A 24179-nucleotide genomic window follows, 5' to 3' on the forward strand; every position below is an offset into this window, starting at 1 on the left:
AATCGATGTGAAACATGCTACTATCTATGCTAAATCATGCTAAATCATGCTAAATGCTAATCATGCTAAAATCTATGCTACTTGCTGTGAGTTTATGGTGGCAAGGAACATCACGTGATTGCGTCACTAACATCATTCGTGATCACGTCATCACGTGATCGTGATCGTCATCAATGAGCGCGAATGAGCGAATCAGCGCGCTGCTCTGCCACTGGTTCAGATTCCGTGTATAATATTCCTCGCTGAAAAAAAATCTATGTGAAACATGCTACTATCTATGCTAAATCATGCTAAATCATGCTAAATGCTAATCATGCTAAAATCTATGCTACTTGCTGTGAGTTTATGGCGGCAAGGAACATCACGTGATCGCTCTGAGCGAATCAGCGTGCTGCTCTGCCACCGATTCAGATTCCGTGTATAATATTCCTCGCTGAAAAAAAATATGGATCTAAAGATGAAAGGAAAAAAAACATATGTGGTGTGAATGGCAATGTTCCTCGCTGAAATGTGAAAAAACGCAATCGCTTTTCACTCAGAATTACGTGCGAACGCGTAACTGTGAGTTTATGGTGGCAAGGAACATCACGTGATCGCTCTGAGCGAATCAGCGCGCTGCTCTGCCACCGGTCAGATTCCGTGTATAATATTCCTCCCTGAAATGCGCTGAGGTAAAAATATGGTAAAAAAATATTATGAAATTTTTTTTTTTAGGTCGGCCATGTTCTTCCCAGGCTCAATGGCCATGTCTATGCCAATTATCAAGCACGTGAGCCTCTCCGTTTAGGAGTCTATCAGTAACATTACACACACACACACACACACACACAAACTGTGTTTTATATATACTAGGGCATGCCCGTACTATATATATATCCCCCCCCCCCCTCTATATATATCCCCCCCCTCTATTTACATGAAATGGTTTGGTCCATTCGCAAAGCCAAAGCGGACGGCTTGCGAGTACGGTGACAATCCCCCCCCCCCCCCCCTCTATTTACATTAAATGGTTTGGTCCAAAGCGAACGGCTTGCGAGTACGGTGACAATCCCCCCCCTCTATTTACATGAAATGGTTTGGTCCAAAGCGAACGGCTTGCGGAGTTTGGTAAAGAAATCGCCATAGCTCGGTAACTACTTGTCCGATTAATATGAAACCTTGAAAAGGCACATCCTCGGGTCCCCAGCAATATACCTGGCAAGTTTCAAGTATATCGGACCGGTAGTTGTCGAGAAACAGCGGTCGCATACACACACACAGACACACACACAGACACACAGAGATTACTGGAATTATAGATACTAGGGCATGCCCGTACTATATATATATCTAAAATTATATCCCCCCCCTCTATTTACATGAAATGGTTTGGTCCAAAGCGAACGGCTTGCGAGTACGGTGACAATCCCCCCCCTCTATTTATATGAAATGGTTTGGTCCAAAGCGAACGGCTTGCGAGTACGGTGACAATCCCCCCCCCCCCCCTCTATTTACATGGAATGGTTTGGTCCAAAGCGAACGGCTTGCGAGTACGGTGACAATCCCCCCCACCCCCCCCCCCCCCTCTATTTACATGCAATGGTTTGGTCCAAAGCGAACGGCTTGCGGAGTTTGGTAAAGAAATCGCCATAGCTCGGTAACTACTTGTCCGATTAATTTAAAACCTTGAAAAGGCACATCCTCGGGTCCCCAGCAATATACCTGGCAAGTTTCAAGTATATCGGACCGGTAGTTGTCGAGAAACAGCGGTCGCATACACACACACACACACACACACACACACACACACACACACACACACACACATTACTGGAATTATAGATACTAGGGCATTGCCCGTACGTGGGTGCCCGTTCCTTGCTAAAAAAAAAAAAAAACGCTACCCGTACGCGATTATTTTAGTGTTAATGGCCAATTATTCAATTAGCGCCAACGTATTTTGGCTGTTTGCAATTTAATCGCAAGGAAAAGTAGAAAGAGAAGAGGGAAAAAAAGAAAAGCCTTGCCTTGCTGCAAACATCTGCTGCAAACAACAACAACAGTGAAGTCTTCACTGTCCGGAAGTTGGCATATCGCAGTTACGATTATTTTAGTGTTAATGCCCAATTATTCAATTAGCGCCAACGTATTTTGGCTTTTTGCAATTTAATCGCAAGGCAAAGTAGAAAGAGAAGAGGGAAAAAAAGAAAAGCCTTGCCTTGCTGCAAACAGCTGCTGCAAACAACAACAACAGGGAAGGCTTCACTGTCCGGAAGTTGGCATATCGCAGTTACGATTATTTTAGTGTTAATGGCCAATTATTCAATTAGCGCCAACGTATTTTGGCTGTTTGCAATTTAATCGCAAGGAAAAGTAGAAAGAGAAGAGGGAAAAAAAGAAAAGCCTTGCATTAACGCATTAACGCTTGCATTGCATTAACGGTTCGGCACACGTGATAGCTCGCTGCTCTCTGATTGGTTGAAGCGTTTTTTGGACATAGCTCGGTAAGTACTTCTCCGATTAATTTAAAACCTTGAAAAGGCACATCCTCGGGTCCCCAGCAATATACCTGGCAAGTTTCAAGTATATCGGACCCGTGGTTGTCGAGAAACAGCGGTCACAGACAAACACACAGACACACAGACACACAGAGATTGCTGGAATTATAGATAGATAGATAGATATATATATATATATATATATATATATATATATATATATATATATATATATATATATATATATATATATATATATATATATATATATATATGTATATATGTATATATATATATATATATATATATATATATATATATATATATATATATATATATATATATATATATATGTATTTAATTTGAAAGCAAAAACTATGGCACTTATGTGGAATTTGTTTTGAAAGCCATCAACTAGACCTATTGGCCGATGTATGTACCAAGTTTCAGATCGTTGAGATATGAGCCCTTGAGATATGAGCGCCAACACATTTTGGGTGGACGGATGGACGGACGGACAGACACCAACGTGATTTCGAGGGTTTTCTCAATAAAACTCAAGAATGCATAAACTGACGTTGCTGAAATTTTGAACATACTCTATTACCTCAACGTACAAAGCGTTTACTTCTGAAATTTGCAGCTGATTTCGTCCAGTAGAACCCGAGAAACGTATTTTCAGTCCCCATGTAAAAGCTGCATACAGAGAAACGATCCCTTATATAAAGGGAGGAGCGCTTTTCGCCTCCCTTTGATATATACATATATATATATATATATATATATATATATATATATATATATATATATATATATATTGTTACAGACGCGGTTGTGGATGTTGGTTTACCAAGCGGTTTGGTATGACCGCGTCTGCACAGTTTACCCGATTATACTCGAACGTTGGCCGAGTCGCGCTATGCTAAATCAATTGAGGAAAGGACACAGCGGCTGGGTTAAAATGACACGACACCAGGGGTACAGTTCTCAAGACCTCCGGAGGAGGTTATAATACTTCGGAACGTTAGATTACAAGGACGAGAGAGACAGCATAGGAAGGTAGGCACTTAAATACGGTCTTATAGTAACCCCGACAGACGACAGATAAACGGGACAAGACTGACTCACACGGGGATTGATGGCAAGGAAGGGCAGGTAGTCGGTGGACAGCACAAGGTGCACTCTTGGCTCAGGGACAGGATCCACACGGTCCGAAAGATGCAGGGAGGTCTCTCAGCGCTCGGAGGTCGCGACTGGTTCTTCTTCAAGCTCGGGGCGCATGTCACGTCCGGTAAGTCGCTGCGTATATCCGGCGGGGAGTGACACGCCCTCGGCTCGTTAGCTCCGCCCCAGATGGAATCGGCCCGTTGCTTCTTATTGGGTGCGGGGGTTACCGGGCTCCGCCCTTGACGAGGGGCCGACAGGTAGCCCCTTCGTGGTAACCCCGTCGGCGCACATGGGTAATGGCGGCTAACCGAGCCGAGTGAGGACGCACACTCCCCGCGCGCTGTTGTGGTAGTTGTTGTTGTTGTTGTTGTTTCATGGGGAAGATGGGAGGAGGTATGGGGAGGTCCTAAACTCACTACTGGTGCCATACAATCACATTCTGGTGCAACGAAGAGTCAGAATTAATGGAAACGAGTCCTTAACTGACATAGACTAAGAATAACTAGCAAGATGTCCGAAAGTTGTCTACGTGAGATGCGGTGGACCTGGGCACGACATTTAATGGGGGAAAAAGGGGAAGGTCGGTTCTACAGAGTGTTGTTTACAGACAATGGGACTAGGGAATGGGGGATTGGGGATAGTTGGGGAGTATTGGGGAAATAGGGGAATATTTACAAGCGGATATGGAGGCCAAATCCCATATCCGCAACAATATATATATGTATATATATTTCTTGTTGCGGTTTTAGAGCCCTCACTTGCAAATATCACAGTAAAGGTTAACGGTTGCACCCCTAGTTAGGCCACAGCAACACGTAGGCCACCTTAGAAATTGCAGTTATTTCCTTATTATGTGTTTTAGTTAAGGCTGTGTTTCCAATTGTTGAATCTACGTTGCATCAATCAAATAATGAGTAGGCCCTTTTGTTCATTTTTGCGACCTCTCTCCAAATTCTGTTATGCGCCTTGGTTAACGTTCGCTCAGGCGCCACCATTGACCATGCGGTCGGCTCGAGGAGGAAGAAGGGGGAGGAACACCAAGGAGAAGGTGTGGCCACATCAACTCACCATCAGGGCGTGGCCGGTAAGCCCCCACCAGCCAACCAGGGCTGATGAAATATCACTGGCAGGCGTGGCTTGATGAAGCGCATGGTGATCTTGGTGCGCGATATATAAGCGCGAGCGCAAAGCCCTTTCACAGGACTTTCTGGAGAGAGCGCATTGTATGAGGCCTTGCTGGGAGAGCCGCATTGTATAAGGACTTGCTGGGAGAGCGCATTGCATAAGGACTTGCTGGCTGAGAGCGCATTGTATAAGGACTTGCTGGGAGAGCGCATTGTATAAGGACTTGTTGGAGGCGTGCCTATTGTGAGGGACTGCTTTTGATACGGTGCGCACATTGGAAAAGGAGGACTCACTCGCTGGCACTGAATTAGAGCTAGGGAGAGAGGGAGCTTTTAGCATGACCGTCCATCTGTTACATACGCTAAAGGACATGACCATCCCCCCCGCCATATGTAAGGTCTGCTCGTGGTTGAACAATACGTGCGAAGCTGCCTGCCGGGTTTTCGCCACGGAACCGGAGCCTCACCTGGAGCCTGGACCCCATCGCCTGGACCATCTACCTGGACCTTCCACCCTACCCACTACAATCCCGTGTGAGTGTGTATGTTTGTCCAGGGTCGTAAGTTAAGACTGTGTAGTTAAGCCTGCCCTGTGTCCTTCTCCTTCTTCTTCTTCTTGTACATTCTTTCCTTTCCTCTTCTTTTTGGTTTGTAAATAAATTCACCTTGTTCTTTCTTGGTTTTTCCCTAATCCGATCGCATCCGTCCTTTCTTTCAATTGAGTATCTGTGGCACGATTTCAGAACCGCTAGAATCGGGTTAGTCATTGTTAACGGCCTGAGCCGCGGCTCGCTTCGCTCGGCGTGTCCACTAACGCCGCGGCTCGGGCGGGGCTCATTTCCTCGCTTCCCGGAAGGCACTGGTAATTAGGTAATAGGAACAATTCGGCCTACCACCCTATTCAGCGCTGACCGGAAGTGACGTCATAGCTCCAGGACTCGGGACGGCCAGCTTAAAGGACAAGGGGGTTAATCCCCCCTTGATAAGGGGAGCGCCGACCCCCGAGATCCGCAATATATGTATATATATATATATATATATATATATATATATATATATATATATATATATATATATATATATATATATAACTGTGAGAAATAGTAGAAACTCCACAGTACGAGCAGGGCGTCTCATTTGCATTAAATAAATAATCGGGAGGTTAAATCAGACGCGGACGTAGCTTCAGGACGTCAATCTTTAATTTGACAACCTTTCGACCAACAAAGCTCTTCTTCTTACCTTTGTTGGTCGAAAGCTTGTCAAATTAAAGATCGACGTCCTGAAGCTACGTCCACATCTGATTTAACCTCCCGATTATATATATATATATATATATATATATATATATATATATATATATATATATATATATATATATATATATATATATATATTGTTGTGGAAATGAGGATTGTGTTTTTTTTATTGTGTTTTTATTATTAGTACTTTATTCTGAGCCCTCCTTGCTCCAGTGTGTATAAAGGTCAAAGGGCGTTCCCGTAGTTAGTTCCATAAAGCATACATGAAGGACACTATAATATCCCTGTTCAGTAGTTTATTTCCTTATTCTGTGTATTAGGTTAAGGCTTTGTCTTCCATTAAAATAACACTCCATTGCACCAAGTGAAATAAGATAGATTCCCTTCATTCTTCATTCCCATTCCTAAAACCTCCATTTCCCCTTTCGTCATGGCCAAGCCTCGATTGCAAATTACATCCCCTCCAAAACCACCATTGAACATGTGCTCGGGTCGGGGAAGAAAGGCGTGCCCGCCCGTCGTCATCAAGGGCGGAGCCAGAGGGTCGCGCGACCAACCAGGGCCGAGGTGAGCACACCGATGGGCGTGTCCTGAAGGCCGGCGGCTTGATCGCGGGAGGCGCTATAAAAGCGCGCGCGCAAGGACGTGGTGGGGTGGAGTAGTTGCTGAGTTGTGTAAAAAGATCATCCAGAGACATCATCCGAAAGAGAACCAACTGCGAGAGTACATTGAGATCACCCAAGGAAGCTTTGTACACAGCAACGGCTGATCAAGTGGACCGATGTTTGTTCCTGAGCTGGTGCTTTTCCGAACAGAGTCCGAGGCTGGCATGTGAGCAAAAGAACATAGAGAACATTAAGGAGATCATCATCCAGGGAAGCACAAAGCCTGTTGTAGTCCTGGCAAAGCACGCGACGTCCACAGCAGCAGCAGCAGCGGCAGCCACAGCAGCAACAACACTCAACAGCCGCTTGGGGCCTGGACGGCGGTTTTGAGCAGGGCCGTGAAGGAACGGCGGCTGCTAAACGCGCCGATCATGCTGCAGGACCCCTTGGACTTTCCTCTCCCTCCAGCCATCCACCTCCTGCCTTTCCATCCTTTTGGTGTACGTGAGTTTGTTTTGTCCCTGGGTATTTAATTAAGCTCGTATAAGCTAGCGTTGCACTGTGTCTCTAAAATCTTCTGTATATTATTTTCTTATCTTTCTTCTTCCTTGGTTATTTTGAGCCTGTAAATAGTAAATAAATTATATTCGTATTTCCAACCTTTTTGTCTTCTTCTTCTTCACATCCGTGTCGCCTTAGTCTTTTCCCTATTGAATAGCTGTGGCGCGATCCGGCCAGCGTATCGGGTTAATCGGGGTAACTGTTAGGCTGCGGTGCCATCCGCTCGGCAAACCAACATCCTTATCCGCAGGCCGTAACAATATATATATACATATATATATATATATATACATATATATATATATTATATATATATATATATATATATACATATATATATATATATATATATATATATATATATATATATATATATATATATATATATATATATATACATATATATATATATAAATATATATATATATATACATATATATATATATAATATAATATATATATATATATATATATATATATATATATATATATATATATACATACATATATATATATATATATATATATATATATATATATATATATATATATGTATATATATATATATATATATATATATATATCTGTGCAGTGTCTGTATTGTGTTGTGTTGTCATTGAATCACTCCCTCAAACCTTTGTGAAATCGTACCAAACTTCTGGTATGCACCTACTTGTCCCATGTGTATGTCTTAAGGGTATTTATTTTGAAAATAAATTTGAAAAAAAAGTTTTTTCCCCAACTTAAATCTTCAACTTCAATTGTTTATAAAATGTATTATCACATGTATTACAAATACATTTGTGCAAAATTATTGTTTATATTATGATTGGTGTAAACCATGACAACAGCAACTCAGGTAGTCATCGATCTATATATCTACATATCCGGACAGTATCTGTGTTGTCACTGAACTACTCCCTCAAACTTTTGTTTCTGTGGATGTGAAGTGTTTTTAATAACGTGGAACTGAGGTGTTTTGAATTACGTGGTGGTGAGGTGTTTTGAATTACGTGGTGTTGAGGTGTTTTGAATTACATGGTGGTGAGGTGTTTTGAATTACGTGGTGGTGAGGTGTTTTTAAGTACGTGGTGGTGAAGTATTTTTAATTACCTGGTGGTGCCTTTTTTTGAATAACATGGTGGTGAGGTGTTTTTAATTATGTGGTGGTGAGGTGTTTTTAATTACGTGGTGGTGAGGTGTTTTGAATTACGTGGTGGTGAGGTGTTTTGAATTACGTGGTGGTGAGGTGTTTTTAATTACGTGGTGGTGAGGTGTTTTGAATTACATGGTGGTGAGGTGTTTTGAATTACGTGGTGGTGAGGTGTTTTGAATTACGTGGTGGTGAGGAGTTTAAAATTATGTGGGGTGAGATGTTTTTAATTACGTGGTGGTGATGTGTTTTTAATTACGTGGTGGTGAGGTGTGTTGAATTTTGTGGTGGTGAGGTTTTTTAAATTACGTGGTGGTGAGGTGTTTTTCATTACGGGGTGGTGGGGTGTTTTTAATTACATGGTGGTGAGGTGTTTTTAATTATGTGGTGGTGAGGTGTTTTTAATTATGTGGTGGTGAGCTGTTTTTAATTACGTGGTTGTGGGGTGTTTTTAATTACATGGTGGTGAGGTGTTTTTAATTATGTGGTGGTGAGGTGTTTTGAATTACATGGTGGTGAGGTGTTTTAATTACGTGGTCGTGAGGTGTTTTGAATTACGTGGTGGTGAGGTGTTTTGAATTACATGGTGGTGAGGTGTTTTGAATTACATGGTGGTTAAGTGTTTTGAATTACGTGGTGGCAAGGTGTTTTAAATTATGTGGGGGTGAGATGTTCTTAATTACGTGGTGGTGGTGTGTTTTTAATTATGTGGTGGTGAGTTGTGTTGAATTTTGTGGTGGTGAGGTGTTTTTAATTATATGGTGGTGAGGTGGTTTGAATTACATGGTGGTGAGGTGTTTTTCATAACGGGATGGTGAGGTGTTTTTAATTACATGGTGGTGAGGTGTTTTGAATGACGTGGGGGTGAGGTGTTTTTAATTATGTGGTGGTGAGATGTTTTTAATTATGTGGTGGTGAGCTGTTTTTTATTACGTTGTGGTGAGGTGCTTTTAATTACATGGTCGTGAGGTGTTTTTAATGACGTGGTGGTGATTTGTTTTTAATTATGTGGTGGTGAGGTGTTTTGAATTACGTGGGGGAGAGGTGCTTTTAATTACGTGGTGGTAAGGTGTTTTTAATTACATGGTTGTGAGGTGTTTTTAATTACGTGGTGGTGAGTTGTTTTTAATTATGTGGTGGTGAGGTGTTTTGAATTACATGGGGGTGAGTTGTTTTGAATTTCGTGGTGGTGAGGTGTTTTGAATTATGTGGTGGTGAGGTGTTTTGCATTATGTGGTGTTGAGGTGGTTTGAATTACGTGGTGGTGAAGTGGTTTGAATTACGTCGTGGTGAGGTGTTTTTAATTACGGGGTGGTGAGGTGTTTTTAATTACGTGGTGGTGAGGTGTTTTGAATTACGTGGGGGTGAGGCGTTTTTAATTACTTGGTGGTGGGGTGTTTTGCATTACGTGGTGGGAAGGTGTTTTGAATCTCGTGGTGGTGAGGTGTTTTGAATTATGTGGGGGTGAGGTGTTTTGAATTACTTGGTGGTGAGGTGTTTTGAATTACGTGGTGGTGAGGTGTTTTGCATTACATGGTGTTGAGGTGTTTTGAATTACATGGTGGTGAGGTGTTTTGAATTACGTGGTGTTGAGGTGTTTTGAATTACATGGTGGTGAGGTGTTTTGAATTACGTGGTGGTGAGATGTTTTTAAGTACATGGTGATGAAGTATTTTTAATTACCTGGTGGTGCCTTTTTTTGAATAACGTGGTGGTGAGGTGTTTTTAATTATGTGGTGGTGAGGTGTTTTTAATTACATGGTGGTGAGGTGTTTTGAATTACGTGGTGTTGAGGTGTTTTGAATTACATGGTGGTGAGGTGTTTTGAATTACGTGGTGTTGAGGTGTTTTGAATTACATGGTGGTGAGGTGTTTTGAATTACGTGGTGGTGAGGTGTTTTTAAGTACGTGGTGATGAAGTATTTTTAATTACATGGTGGTGCCTTTTTTTGAATAACGTGGTGGTGAGGTGTTTTTAAATATGTGGTGGTGAGGTGTTTTTAATTACATGGTGGTGAGGTGTTTTGAATTACGTGGTGGTGAGGTGTTTTGAATTACATGGTGGTGAGGTGTTTTGAATTACTTGGTGGTGAGGTGTTTTGAATTACGTGGTGGTGAGGTGTTTTGAATTACGTGGTGGTGATGTGTTTTTAATTACGTGGTGGTGAGGTGTTTTTAACTCCGTGGGGTGAGATGTTTTGAATTACGTGGTGGTGATGTGTTTTTAACTCCGTGGGGGTGAGGTGTTTTGAATTAGGTGGTGGTGAGGTGTTTTGAATTACATGGTGGTGAGGTGTTTTGAATTACGTGGTGGTGAGGTGTTTTGAATTACGTGGTGGTGAGGAGTTTTAAATTATGTGGGGGTGAGATGTTTTTAATTATGTGGTGGTGATGTGTTTTTAATTACGTGGTGGTGAGGTGTGTTGAATTTTGTGGTGGTGAGGTGTTTTTCATTACGGGGTGGTGAGGTGTTTTTAATTACGTGGTGGTGAGGTGTGTTGAATTATGTGGTGGTGAGGTGTTTTTCATTACGGGGTGGTGAGGTGTTTTTAATTTTGTGGTGGTGAGGTGTTTTTAATTATGTGGTGGTGAGCTGTTTTTAATTACGTGGTTGTGGGGTGTATTTAATTATGTAGTGGTGAGGTGTTTTTAATTATGTGGTGGTGAGGTGTTTTGAATTACATGGTGGTTAAGTGTTTTGAATTACGTGGTGGCAAGGTGTTTTAAATTATGTGGGGGTGAGATGTTATTAATTACGTGGTGGTGATGTGTTTTTAATTATGTGGTGGTGAGGTGTGTTGAATTTTGTGGTGGTGAGGTGTTTTTAATTATGTGGTGGTGAGGTGGTTTGAATTACATGGTTGTGAGGTGTTTTTCATTACAGGATGGTGAGGTGTTTTTAATTACATGGTGGTGAGGTGTTTTGAATGACGTGGGGGTGAGGTGTTTTTAATTATGTGGTGGTGAGGTGTTTTTAATTATGTGGTGGTGAGCTGTTTTTTATTACGTTGTGGTGAGGTGCTTTTAATTACATGGTTGTGATTTGTTTTTAATTATGTGGTGGTGAGGTGTTTTGAATTACGTGGGGGTGAGGTGCTTTTAATTACGTGGTGGTAAGGTGTTTTTAATTACATGGTTGTGAGGTGTTTTTAATTACGTGGTGGTGAGGTGTTTTTATTTACGTGGTGGTGAGGTGTTTTTAATTATGTGGTGGTGAGGTGTTTTGAATTACATGGGGGTGATGTGTTTTGAATTTCATGGTGAGGTGTTTTGAATTATGTGGTGGTGAGGTGTTTTGCATTATGTGGTGGTGAGGTGGTTTGAATTACGTGGTGGTGAAGTGGTTTGAATTACGTGTGGGTGAGGTGTTTTTAATTACGGGGTGGTGAGGTGTTTTTAATTACGTGGTGGTGAGGTGTTTTGAATTACGTGGGGGTGAGGGGTTGTTAATTACTTGGTGGTGGGGTGTTTTGCATTACGTGGTGGTAAGGTGTTTTGAATTTCATGGTGGTGAGGTGTTTTGAATTACGTGGGGGTGAGGTGTTTTGAATTACTTGGTGGTGAGGTGTTTTTAATTACGTGGTGGTGAGGTGTTTTGCATTACGGGATGGTGATGTGTTTTTAATTACGTGGTGGTGAGGTGGTTTGAATTATGTGGTGGTGAGGTGTTTTTAATTACAGGGTGGTGAGGTGTTTTGAATTACACGGGGGTGAGGGGTTTTTAATTATGTGGTTGTGAGGTGTTTTTAAGTACGTGGTGGTGAGGTGGGTTGAATTACGTGGTGGTGAGGTGTTTGGAATTACGTGGGGGTGAGGTGGTTTGAATTACGTGGTGGTGATGTGTTTTTAATTACGTGGTGGTGAGGTGTTTTTAATTACGTGGTGGTGAGGTGTTTTGAATTACGTGGTGGTGAGGTGGTTTGAATTACGTTGTGGTGAGGTGTTTTGAATTACGTGGTGGTGAGGTGGTTTGAATTACGTTGTGGTGAGGTGTTTTGAATTACGTGGTGGTGAGGTGGTTTTAATTATGTTGTGGTGAGGTGTTTTTAACTACGTGGTGGTGAGGTGTTTTGAATTACGTTGTGGTGAGGTGTTTTGAATTACGTGGTGGTGAGGTGTTTTGAATTACGTTGTGGTGAGGTGTTTTGAATTACGTGGTGGTGAGGTGGTTTGAATTACGTTGTGGTGAGGTGTTTTGAATTACGTGGTGGTGAGGTGGTTTGAATTACGTTGTGGTGAGGTGTTTTGAATTACGTGGTGGTGAGGTGGTTTGAATTACGTTGTGGTGAGGTGTTTTGAATTACGTGGTGGTGAGGTGGTTTGAATTACGTGGTGGTGAGGTGGTTTGAATTACGTTGTGGTGAGGTGTTTTGAATTACGTGGTGGTGAGGTGGTTTGAATTACGTTGTGGTGAGGTGTTTTGAATTACGTGGTGGTGAGGCGGTTTTAATTACGTTGTGGTGAGGTGTTTTGAATTACGTGGTGGTGAGGTGTTTTGAATTACGTTGTGGTGAGGTGTTTTGAATTACGTGTTTTCTCATGGGATTCTTTCAGATGTTTAATGTGGAATGACACAATATAGCAATAACATTAACCCACAACATGTTTTCCAATCCTTACCCTAAACATGGCAATTTTAAACATTGTTTTTTAAAAATTATCCAGTCAATATGGAATTCATAAAAACCCTAAAAATGGACTAAAACAGAAAAAACGTATATTTTTCTGCTAATCCAGGAGCAAGGACCTGAGAAAAATGAAATTGTTCAACATCCACTACAGAAAAGGTGTGACTTGACAGAGTGGTATACTCTAAAAGATGTGCAAGGGTCTAAATGTCCATGACCACTGAAGGACAATAATTTGTGATATATGGTGGCTATTTCTCTCCTTTATGATGAATTGACAAGTAAATGTAACTTAATATTTGCCAGAAATGGCTCCTCGACTGCAGTCCATCAGCAGCACATGACAGCTGCTCCCCAGAAATTGTGCAAATCAGTTATCAGATGCTGGAAATTCAAGAATGAATGCTACACGTCAATTAAATAAATAATTTGCTAAACCCACTACTTCTTGATAGCAGAATCGGTCTTTGAAAAGTGGTTCTGCCATATTTGGAAATACCAAAGCACTCTGTTTGTCTACTACCGCTACCACCACTACCACGGCAACTATGATTCCGACTCTTTATTCCCACCTTGTGGGGTCGGCCAGTGAAAGACTTGGCCCAATTGTCTGATAAACCTGCTGGCCAGGCCTGGTGTTTGAATCAACCACTTTCTGCAAAACACCTCGTGGGATCTTTAATTTTCAGCATCTGATGGTGGCATACGGGTCCTCCAGCTTAACACTCTCCCCCCATCCCTCCTAGTGGATGTTGTACACATTGATGTATCCTCCTGGATGTGAAACACCAGGGTGGCAGTTTATATGAGGATTTGACCAACAAGGCTAGATAGCTCAAAGGTGAGTACACAAACCACTGAGCTATCCTGCCAACCCGAAAAGGTGTTCTCTTTGTGTGTACCAATAACAATTAAATGATAAGGTGAACAAATAAGACAAGATTATATCATGGGAGTTTTAGGATATAACGTACCTGCCAACTTCAGAACACTTCCTGGCATCAGTTGCAATTGCTGCATTCTTGTAACTGTAAGTTGTAGAGTATACCTGAGTGTGCAGGCCAAAGTAGATTCCGCAGATGGTACATACAAGAATGACAACTGCGATAATCACGTTTAGGATGACCACGTAATTCTTCTGCATTTTCCTGGAAAACAGCCATCTTTAATGTTATTTGTAATGAGCTAAAGTACCTGGCGTTGCCCAGGGAAATTCAATAAAATACTCTAATAATGAAATTGGTGTCATTGACAACAAATCACTACAACCTCAACATACGATCTTCACAATACAGATTACTCGATAGCTCCCAAAAAAAAAACCCCAAGCACAAGACATGTTCAAGGTCTAAAGGTTAATTATCTGGTTTATCTGGAGTAATTTTTTTATCCAAACATAGCCCTCAATCTTCCTCTGGATGAAAGAGGAGGTCATGTAAAGTTTGGCCGCACTGGTTCCTATGCATAAACAAACATGTACGGACCTAATGCATAAACAAACCAACAAACAAACTTTCTTTATGTATTAGATAGTAGAGCACACTCTGGGTTGATCAAGTTTACGCATAAAAAAGTAGAGTCTGGGTTTTGCAAGAAGACGATATATGTTTGTCTGGTGTGTGCTTAAAAGTTTCTCGATGGTCTAATGGTCTAAAAGGGTACGTTCCTTTCGTAGTTAGTGTCTCCGGGGTCAAAAGGGTCTCATCTCTCAAGCTTGTAGAATGGGTCTAAAAATGTCCTAATGCTTTAAAGCTCTAAATGGTGAAGGGTCCAAGCTGCGTAATCTATCTGAAAGGTGTAAGGGGTCGAAATGGTGTTAAGGTCAAAGGGGTCAAAAGTGACTTCAGGGGTGTAAAAGTCTAAAGGATATAAAAGGTCGAAAAGGTGAAGGGATCTAAATATGTCTAAGGTGCGCCTCCGCCTGCAAAAAAAATACATTTACTTCTTCATGCAGGTGTATGAATCAAATTGGCACCCCTTTATATGAACTTTTCTAGAGCATTACTTGGTTCCTCCTAAGAAGACGAGGGTAGTTCAGCATGCACACGAGATGTTCTTGAATGTCCCTTCTTTTCTATTGTTTGGCATTTCCTATAAGCTATGGAATGTCCCTTCTTTTCTATAGTTTGCCACATGGCACAAACCCTTATATAAAGGGGCCTTTTCTATGCCCCTGGCATTTTCCCCAAAAATTACTGTTTACCTGTGGGTCACATCGTTTTTGAACTGGGTTTCATGACCTTGATATGGATTGATCTTATCTTTATATCTTACTTGGATGCAGCTGTGTGAACTGCCAGTGCACACTGGATATAGACTGGAGCCAATTAGTTAGGTGAAGAAAACCTCGCAGGCTTTCTTGCTGGAATTTGAGCAAACGTGAGTGGGATATTCATCAGGCAGGGTGACTGATAGGGCCTTGGTATTTCATTGGTGATAAGGTTGAGTAAATCCAAACATGTACACATGTAACTATTCACTGTATTTAATCGCACCGTAATTTTATATTTCCATTGTAAACTGTTTGGGTTTGGTTACCACTTGACGTTCCGCATACTTTATTTGTGCATTTTGTATTTCTCCAATAAAAGATGAAACAGTCAGTCTCTCTGTCTCTGTCTCTCTCTCTCTCTCTGTCTCTCTCTCTCTCTCTCTCTCTCTCTCTCTCTCTCTCTCTCTCTCTCTCTCTCTCTCTCTCTCTCTCTCTCTCTCTCTCTCTCTCTCTCTCTCTCTCTCTCTCTCTCTCTCTCTCTCTCTCTCTCTCTCTCTCTCTCTCTGTCTCTCCCTCTGTCTCTCTCTCTGTCTCTCTCTCTGTCTCTCTCTCTGTCTCTCTCTCTGTCTCTCTCTGTCTCTCTCTCTGTCTCTCTCTCTCTGTCTCTCTCTGTCTCTCTCTCTCTCCATTTCTCTGTCTACATCTCTCTCTCTGCCTGTATGTCCCAATTGTCTCTCTTTATTTTAATTTTTTTTTTTGGACTGACAGACTCAAGCAATTGTTTGAGTGCATGCACACGCGCGACTTACAATTTTGCCAACTTCAGAGCCAAAGTACTGTTAAACTGCAGGTTTCTCCCTTCTCTCTCCTCTCATTTGTGGCAGTTACAATTCGAAAACCTGCCACACTGCACCACAAAAATTCCACCCATTGGTGATTGTTCCTTCCCAACACAACATACACAGCAGTCGAACCACCCTCGCTGCAATCCCACAACTTTCCTCCAACTTTAGTCTCCTTATAGTTTCAAACCACAACAGCTAAGCATCCTCTAGGATTATTTTTGCTTCAACCAAACAAAAAAAAGTGTTTCTCACATGAAAGATGGCAGAAATGTTTTTCAAAAGGTTTGTCCTTGGAAATCCATGATTAACAAAAGAAAAGAAAACTTTGCACTTGAAAAGAAAACTTGTACAAAGTTGATCGTAAATAAACATGTGCAAAGTGTATCGCTCTTACCTCCTTCCCAGTGATAAAAACTTACCTTCACCGAATGTCTTCACAGTGTTGTATTTCGTAATAATTTCTTGCTTTTCGAAAGAGAAGGTGAATTTGAAACTTGATTCGAATGCCAAGTGCACATTACAGTCTTGAAAGCCCACAACCTTCCTTCAGTACGCCTGCCTTATGTTCTTTAAATGCTTCAAGTTCTCTCCCCACACATCCTTTGCTGCCACGCCCCCTTTTTTCACCTCCCTCCTTTAACATCAAAGTTCAAAGAAAATGCCGATTACAGCATTTTTCACCTGCATTCTTTATTGTTTTACTGCTTAATACTCACTAAGGTACTGCACATTCTTCCGCAAGGTTACGTTTTTTTTACACAAAACAAGGAAAAGTTTAATATATACATATATATATATATATATATATTTTTGTATACATTGTCTAAGCTCCTATGGGAGCTAACACATATAACATATAACAAAGGGAGCGGGAGAAAAGAAGGGGAGAGAGGGAAGTACAAAAACAGTAGAGAGCAGGGACATCTGTGGAAGAGAGAGGGCTGGGGCGATGTACACAGGATAGATAAACAAGTTGGACATGGGGAATTTCGGGGGATTTCAGGAAAGAAAACAGGGAATCTGAAGGTGAGGGGTTGGGGTATATTAATGGGGGTATAAAAGATCAAGGTTTTGAATGAGGGAAGATATGAGATAGTGGTGAACAGCTGTTTTAAAGACCTGGAGGGAGGAGTGGGATTGAAGAGAGTGAGGGAGTTTGTTCCAGAGGCGGCAGAAAAGAGGAATGAAAGAGTGAAGGTGAGCAGAGAGTCTTGATTTTGGCATTTTAACCATAAGAGGGTTGCTGGAAGATCTTGTGCGCCCTGAAGTAATATTTGGGAGACAGAGCACAGACAGAGGAGAGCTGGGGGAGCAAGGCCGGAGAGGAGTCGGTAGAAGACAAAGACCGCCAACCTGCCTGCGCTGAGAGAGTGAAAGGCCCTCAGAATCAGCGTCATCACGGGAGATACCAATGATCCTAAAAGCCTTGGTTTCTACAGCGTGAAACTGAGCTACACTACCGGTCAAAAGTTTTAGAACACCTCAATTTTTCCAGTTTTTATTGAAATTTACGCAGTTTAATGTCTCGATGTACTCTGAAATTAAGCATAGAACAAATAAACAATTGGAGATAAAAAAAGAAATCATAGAATGATTTTGTTTAACAAAATATAATTTAAATTTTGACTCGGAAAAGTAGCCACCTTTTGCAGATATAACCGCCGAACACACTCGTGGCATTCTTTCTGCAATGGAAATCAAATATTGTTCGGGAAGTTCTTCCCAACACGGTTGCAGAAGTTCCCACAATGTGTTGCACTTGTAGGTTGCTTTGCTTTCACCCTTCTGTCCAGTTCATCCCAAACCAGCTCGATGGGGTTTAAGTCTGGAGACTGTGCTGGCCATTCCATGATTTGAAGCCTTCCGTCTTGTTCTTTTCCTCGAAGGTAGTTTTGACATAGCCTGGAGGTATGTTTAGGGTCATTATCTTGCTGTAGGATGAACCGCCTGACCAACTAGGCGTATACCAGAGGGTATTGCATGGCGCTGCAAAATGCTGTGGTAGCCCTTTTGGTTCAGGGTGCCAGTCACTCTGTGCAAGTCGCAGACTCTGGATCCAGCAAAACAGCCCCAGACCATCACGCTTCCTCCTCCATGTTTGACAGTTGGTGTCACACACTGAGGAACCATCCTTTCGCCTACTCGACGGCGTACAAAAACCCTGCGTGATGAACCAAATATTTCAAATTTTGATTCATCAGTCCATAAGACCTTCTTCCAGGCTTTAGTAGTTCACTGGCGGTGCTTCACGGCCCAGGCAAGCATCTTTTTCTTATTTTGCCATCTTAGCAATGGCTTTCTTACTGCCACTCGACCTGTCAAACCTGCAGCTCGAAGTCTTCTCTTCACAGTTGAAACTGAGACTTGCTTACTTCGACCAGTGTTCAGCTGTGCTTGAAGCTGTTGTCCTGTGAGCCACCTATCACGCAAGCTGCTGACTCTCAGAAACTTGTCTTCTGATTCTGTTGTGGCTTTGGGTCTGCCAGACCTCTTCCTGTCAGAGTTTCCTCCAGTTTCCAATATACCACTTCATGCAGTGCAATATTGTCCAAATAATGCTTCAGAGGGTGTAATAACAGTCTGTTCCAATACTGCTTTTATACAGACAGGTGGTTTGTAATCAAGTAATCAGCAGAGGTTGGGACACCTGTAGGAATTGTATGCATCAACTTTCAAGTCTTAATTTCCTTGCATTGCTGCAGAACAGCTGTAAGTTGTTAACCCATTACTTGTTCCCTGAAGAAGGCCTTTTTAACAAGATAACTGTGCAATTTACATTATTTTCCCATTTTTGCTAACCTCAACTTTTTTTTTAACCTCGAGCAGTTTACTGCTTACCTTTGTACCATTTCAGGTTATTCACTGGACATTAAACTGCGTCAATTTCAATAAAAACTGGAAAAATTGAGGTGTTCTAAAACTTTTGGCCGGTAGTGTAGGTGTGAGGCAGGAGCACCAGCCCAGAGGTGAGAGCAGTATTCTATCAAGATGCGGATGAAAGCTTTTTATGAGGTGAGTAGCTCAGTTGTGCCGAGGAAGGACTTTGCACGACGGAGAATGCCCAGTTGGCGATAGCTTTTGGAGGTTAGCTTGAAAATGTGGTTTTACCAGGAAAGATCATGGCAGATAGTGAGACCCAAAAGCTTGAGTGACAGAACCTCTTGGAGAGGATTGTTGAGAAAGTAGATGGGAGGGTTGTCCAGACGGTCTTTTCGGAGAGACATAGTGAGGGCTTGAGATTTATTAGGATTGAAAGAGATTTGACCAGTTTGTGATTTGTTTGACCAGTTTGTGATTTTATTTGACAACTTGTTTGACCAGTTTGTGATATTGTCCAGGTCTGCAGAGAGTGAAGAGGCTGCTGCTTGCCGATCTGAGGGTTGAGATATGGAGCGGCAGAGAGTGGCTCATGGCTCGTGTGAGACCGAGGCTCGTGTGAGAGATAACATTAATGAAAAACAAAAAACAAACGGACACATAAGACGAAATAAAGGGAGCGGAAGACAAGATGGGGAGACGAGGGGGGGAAGCACACAAATACAACATTTGAGAGCAGGGACATTGGGAGATCTGTGGGAGGTAGAGGGCTTGGGGGGAGGATGCGTGGGAAGGGTTGAGGTCCAAAAAAAAGACATGCACACTGCTAGGACTTCCAGGAAAGAAGTCGGTATTTCAGAAAAGTGGATCTGGGGTGAATCAACAGGGGTAGAAAAGATCAAGGTTTTGGATGGGGGAAGATAAGAGATGGTGGTGAACAGCTGTTTTAAAGACCTGGAGGGATGAATGGGATTGAAGAAAGTGGGGGAGTCTGTTCCAGAGGTGGGAGAAAAGAGGAATGAAAAAGTGAAGGTGAGCAGAGAGTCTTGATTTTGGCAGTTTCACCAGAAGAGGGTTGCAGGCAGATCTTGTGCGACCTGGAGGAGTACTTTGGGGACAGAGCACAGACAGTGCTGGGGGGGGGGGGGGGCAAGGCCAGAGAGGAGTCGGTAGAAAACAGAAAGACCACCAACCTGCCTGTGGTGAATGAGTGAAAGGCCCTCACAATCGGCTTCATCGCGGGAGATTCCAATGATTCTGAGAGCTTTGGTTTCAACAGCGTGAAGCCAAGTGAGGTGTGAGGCAGGAGCACCAGCCCAGAGGGGAGAGCAGTATTCCATTGAGCTGCGGATGAAAGCCTTGTATGTGGTGAGGACTGAGGAGCTCAGGTGTGCCAAAGAAGGACTTCTCACGAAGGAGAATGCCCAGTCGGCGACTGGCATTGGAGGCCAGCTTGGAAATGTGTTTTTCCCAGGAAAGATCATGGCAGATTGTGAGACCCAAGAGATTGAGTGACAAAACTTCTTGGAGAGGATTGTTGAGAAAGTAGATGGGAGGGGAGGGTTGTCCAGAGGGTCTTTTCGAAGATACATAGTGAGAGTGTGGGATATGTCAGGATTGAAAGACATGTTCCACTTGTTTGACCAGTTTGTGATTTTGACCAGGTCTGCAGAGAGTGAGAAGGCTGTGGACTGCCGATCTGAGGGATGAGGTATGGAGCAGCAGAGAGTGGAGTCATCAGGAAAGAGATAGAGAGGATTTTCCAGAGAGTCGGAGAGATCATTGATGAAGACCAGAAAAAGCACAGGGCCCAGAACACTGCCTTGGGGAACTCCAGCCTGAACAGGAAGGGGATCGGTTTTTTTGAGATCCGGATCTTTCTGGCATCCGTTTCAAAGTGCGGTTCCTCTGTTGGAGCGGTTGGTCTGTTGGAGCGGTCGGTCTGTTGGAGCGGTCGGTCTGTTGGAGCGGTCGGTCTGTTGGAGCGGTCGGTCTGTTGGAGCGGTTGGTCTGTTGGAGCGGTCGGTTTGCTGGAGTGGTGTTTGTTGGAGCGGTCGGTCTGTTGGAGTGGTTGGTCTTTTGGAGTGGTCGGTCTGTTGGAGTGGTGTCTGTTGGAGCGGTCGGTTTGTTGGAACGGTCGATCTGTTGGGCGGTCAGTCTGTTGGAGTGGTGTCTGTTGGAGAAGTCGATCTGTTGGAGTGGTTCGTGTTTTGGAGCGGTGTCTGTTGGAGTGGTCGGTCTGTTCGAGCGGTGTCTGTTGGAGTGGTCGGTCTGTTGGAGCAGTCAGTCTGTTGGAGTGGTCGGTCTGTTGGAGCGGTCGGTCTGTTGGAGCGGTCGGTCTGTTGGAGCGGTCGGTCTGTTGGAGCGGTCAGTCTGTTGGAGCAGTGTCTGTTGGAGTGGTCAGTCTGTTGGAGTGGTCGGTCTGTTGGAGCGGTGTTGGTTCGAGTGATGTCTATGATTCCATTCGGTCTATAGCATATGATAGAGGTACCATGGGATGCAATTTTGATTTCACAATATAAAAACACCTTTTATTAGCGGAAATGTTATAATTGTTGCTGTTTCAGTTTCCTAGGTATTCCTTATGCATGATGTTCTCATCTCACTAAGGGACCGTTAAAGCTGATAAAGAAACAAATAGAGTGTTCATTGAACGTCTTAGCTCACACAAACTTGAGAAAGGACATGGGTTGGGTCTACAAGCAGCAAATTTGATTGGTCGTGATGACATAAAATGTTGTAATATTTGGCCAACTACTGCTAAATCGAAGGGGTTTGAACGTGTGAAAAGGCGATTTATGTGCTACAGTTTTGAAGTATATAATTCAATTGAAATAAAATAATGATTTTAAAGGTTGTAGAAAAGAAAGTCAGAAGTTTACCTCCGGTGATGCAGTGTCTTATACACCACCTTATTTAATATGTTACATTAGTTATTCGTACCTGTTGTTTGTGTCCTTTCTGGCATCCTTAAAAACAGCAAGTTTCCTGTTTGGAATGATTTTCAATTTTGTTCGACAGACAGGCAGAGTAAAAAAAAAACCCCACCCGTGTCCAAAGAAGCGTTTCAGTTTGGCATTTTTAATATGAAATAAGCAAAGGCTAGAAACCAACGAAACCCATTAGAATTATCCCTCAGAACCCAATATAATTACCCATCAGAACTCAATAGAATTACCCTCTAGAATTACAATTTTATTTCGAACTTTAGAACCCTTTAGAACTTTAGAATTAAACATGGGTTAGAAAGGTTCTTCTCCTCTTCATTTTTTGATGGGCAGACGGACATAACCAATTATTGAAGCTTCTTCACCGTTTAAAAATTATCTCACTCCTCTGTGTATACGCAGTCGGTATAAATTCAGATCCAAAGTCTTGCTAAACTACAGGTTCATTTTCCGATTTGAGTTCAAAATACAACATTCAATTTGAATTCAGTAGTTCCTCGGTCATAAACTGACGGTTGCAGACAGACAGACACACAGAAGTGAAGTAATTGCTTAACCCCGCTTTGTGCATGTAGGGTAACGAGGAATATTAACAAAAAACAACCCGGCCACATCATGGTGTGGACAAGGGGGTGAAGGGGTTCATACAAAACCCACGCATGACTCATATAAACAAGCTCAACTCCACTCTGTGCGGAACAGTATACCACACTTCCTAAGAAGCAGGTTGCTGTGGTATCTGTCTGTGCTATTCAGAATAAAACAAGACAGTGGTCAGATACTTGAACTCAAGAAAACCCCAATCTCTCACTCTGTCCTTCCACAAAGACTGGCTTTAGAATGCCCGTTTTACTTCTCTGGCCAATCTCTGGAAGAAGTGTAGTCCCTGGAACTCCTACCTCTCACACAAATTGTCTTGGGTGGACAATTTCTCTGAATTGTACTCTAAGGCTTGCCACCTCATTGGTATTCACCACACGTCCATTCTGAATTGCACAGCGTTCACTACAGTGTAGATGGCCTTAATATGGAGTATCATGAAGTGGGGATCCCCTACCCTGGCTGGCACAGCTCTTTCCTGTCTCGGCTTCCATGGAGGCAATTGAATCCACGGCTCACCATGTTATGCTGTTGGCATCTCTCAGTATGAGGCGAGGTTTTTTACCCACAGCAGGCCGGTTGGTAGAATTTCAGCTTACTATCGCCTGATTTCTGGCTTCATTCCTCACTCCCTCCCTCAGCCTTTCCACCCAGTCCCTATGCCTATCCAGGTCACATTTATTCTGCCAGGAATTCTCTCTGCCGCTCCATTCCTCATCCCTCAGATCGGCAGTCTGCAGCCTCCTCACTCTCTGTAGACCTGGACAATATCACAAACTGGTCAAACAAGTAAAACATGTCTTTCAATCCTGACAAATCTCACACTCTCACTTTGTCTCTCCAAAAAGTCCGTGTGGAAAACCCTCCCATCTACTTTCTGAACAATCCTCTTGAAGAAGTTCTGTGACTGTAGCTTTTGGGTCTCACGATCTGCCATGATCTTTCCTGGGAAAACCACATTTCCAAGCTGGCCTCCAAAGCCAGTCGCCGACTGGGCATTCTCTGTTGTGTGAAGTCCTTCCTTGGCACACCTGAGCTCCTCACTACAAACAAATCTTTCATCTGCAGCTCAATGGAATACTGCTCTCCCCTTTGGGCCGGTGCTCCTGCCTCACACCTAGCTCGGCTTCACGCTGTTGAAACCAAAGCATTCAGAATCATTGGAATCTCCTGCGATGAAGCTGATTCTGAAGGCCTTTCACTCTCTCACCGCAGGCAGGCAGGGGCGCCGCCAGGGATTTTGGGCCCCATGAAAAGATATCACAATGGGCCCCTATGAAGCACGCGCGCACATTTTTTCCCCGACATTTTTGCCAGGAGGTTGAAGCAATGCGTATATTTCTGCATACAGTATGGAATTCACTATTTGATGCAAGACTGATACCCACACAAGAAATGTGCCAAAGGCCATCTTTTACAGTCTAAATGTAATTTTAATTGTAAGAATTACAACATACATTAACCTCTTCAATTAAAATAAATTAACATTATCATCTATGGAATGATATAACAAACAAAATAATAAAATCAGCAGCAGAGTATACATACAAGTACACATACCAAGTGGAATGATCCAATATCCACAGCCACGCCATTTTGTTATCACTGGTCCTTGCTCAGCCTTGCACACCGAGAGCGCAGCGCCGAGCCTTGTTGCTCACAAAGTCACTGATCAAGTCTTTGAAGTCCAGCTTTCCAGCCAACTGACTTTCAATGGACAGCATGGCAAGACTGCAAAGCCTGTCCTGGGACATAGTGGACCTTAAATATTTTTTTTTAA

General features: G+C 42.8%; 1 protein-coding gene across 1 annotated transcript in view; it reads right to left on the reverse strand.

Moving 5' to 3' along the window:
• Window positions 1–16614, reverse strand: part of GGT1 (gamma-glutamyltransferase 1) — a gene marked incomplete in the record, with an annotated part of 64268 nt that extends 47654 nt beyond the window's left edge. Inside the window, 2 exon segments of the mRNA XM_078768311.1 lie at window positions 13952–14125; window positions 16454–16614. Coding sequence (XP_078624437.1) covers window positions 13952–14121 — 170 coding nt within the window.
• Window positions 16615–24179: the final 7565 nt, after the last annotated feature.

This window comes from Myxine glutinosa, chromosome 14 (genome assembly GCF_964187855.1).
Source record: "Myxine glutinosa chromosome 14, kmMyxGlut1.1, whole genome shotgun sequence".
In the NCBI taxonomy this organism is placed as follows: Eukaryota; Metazoa; Chordata; class Myxini; order Myxiniformes; family Myxinidae; genus Myxine; species Myxine glutinosa.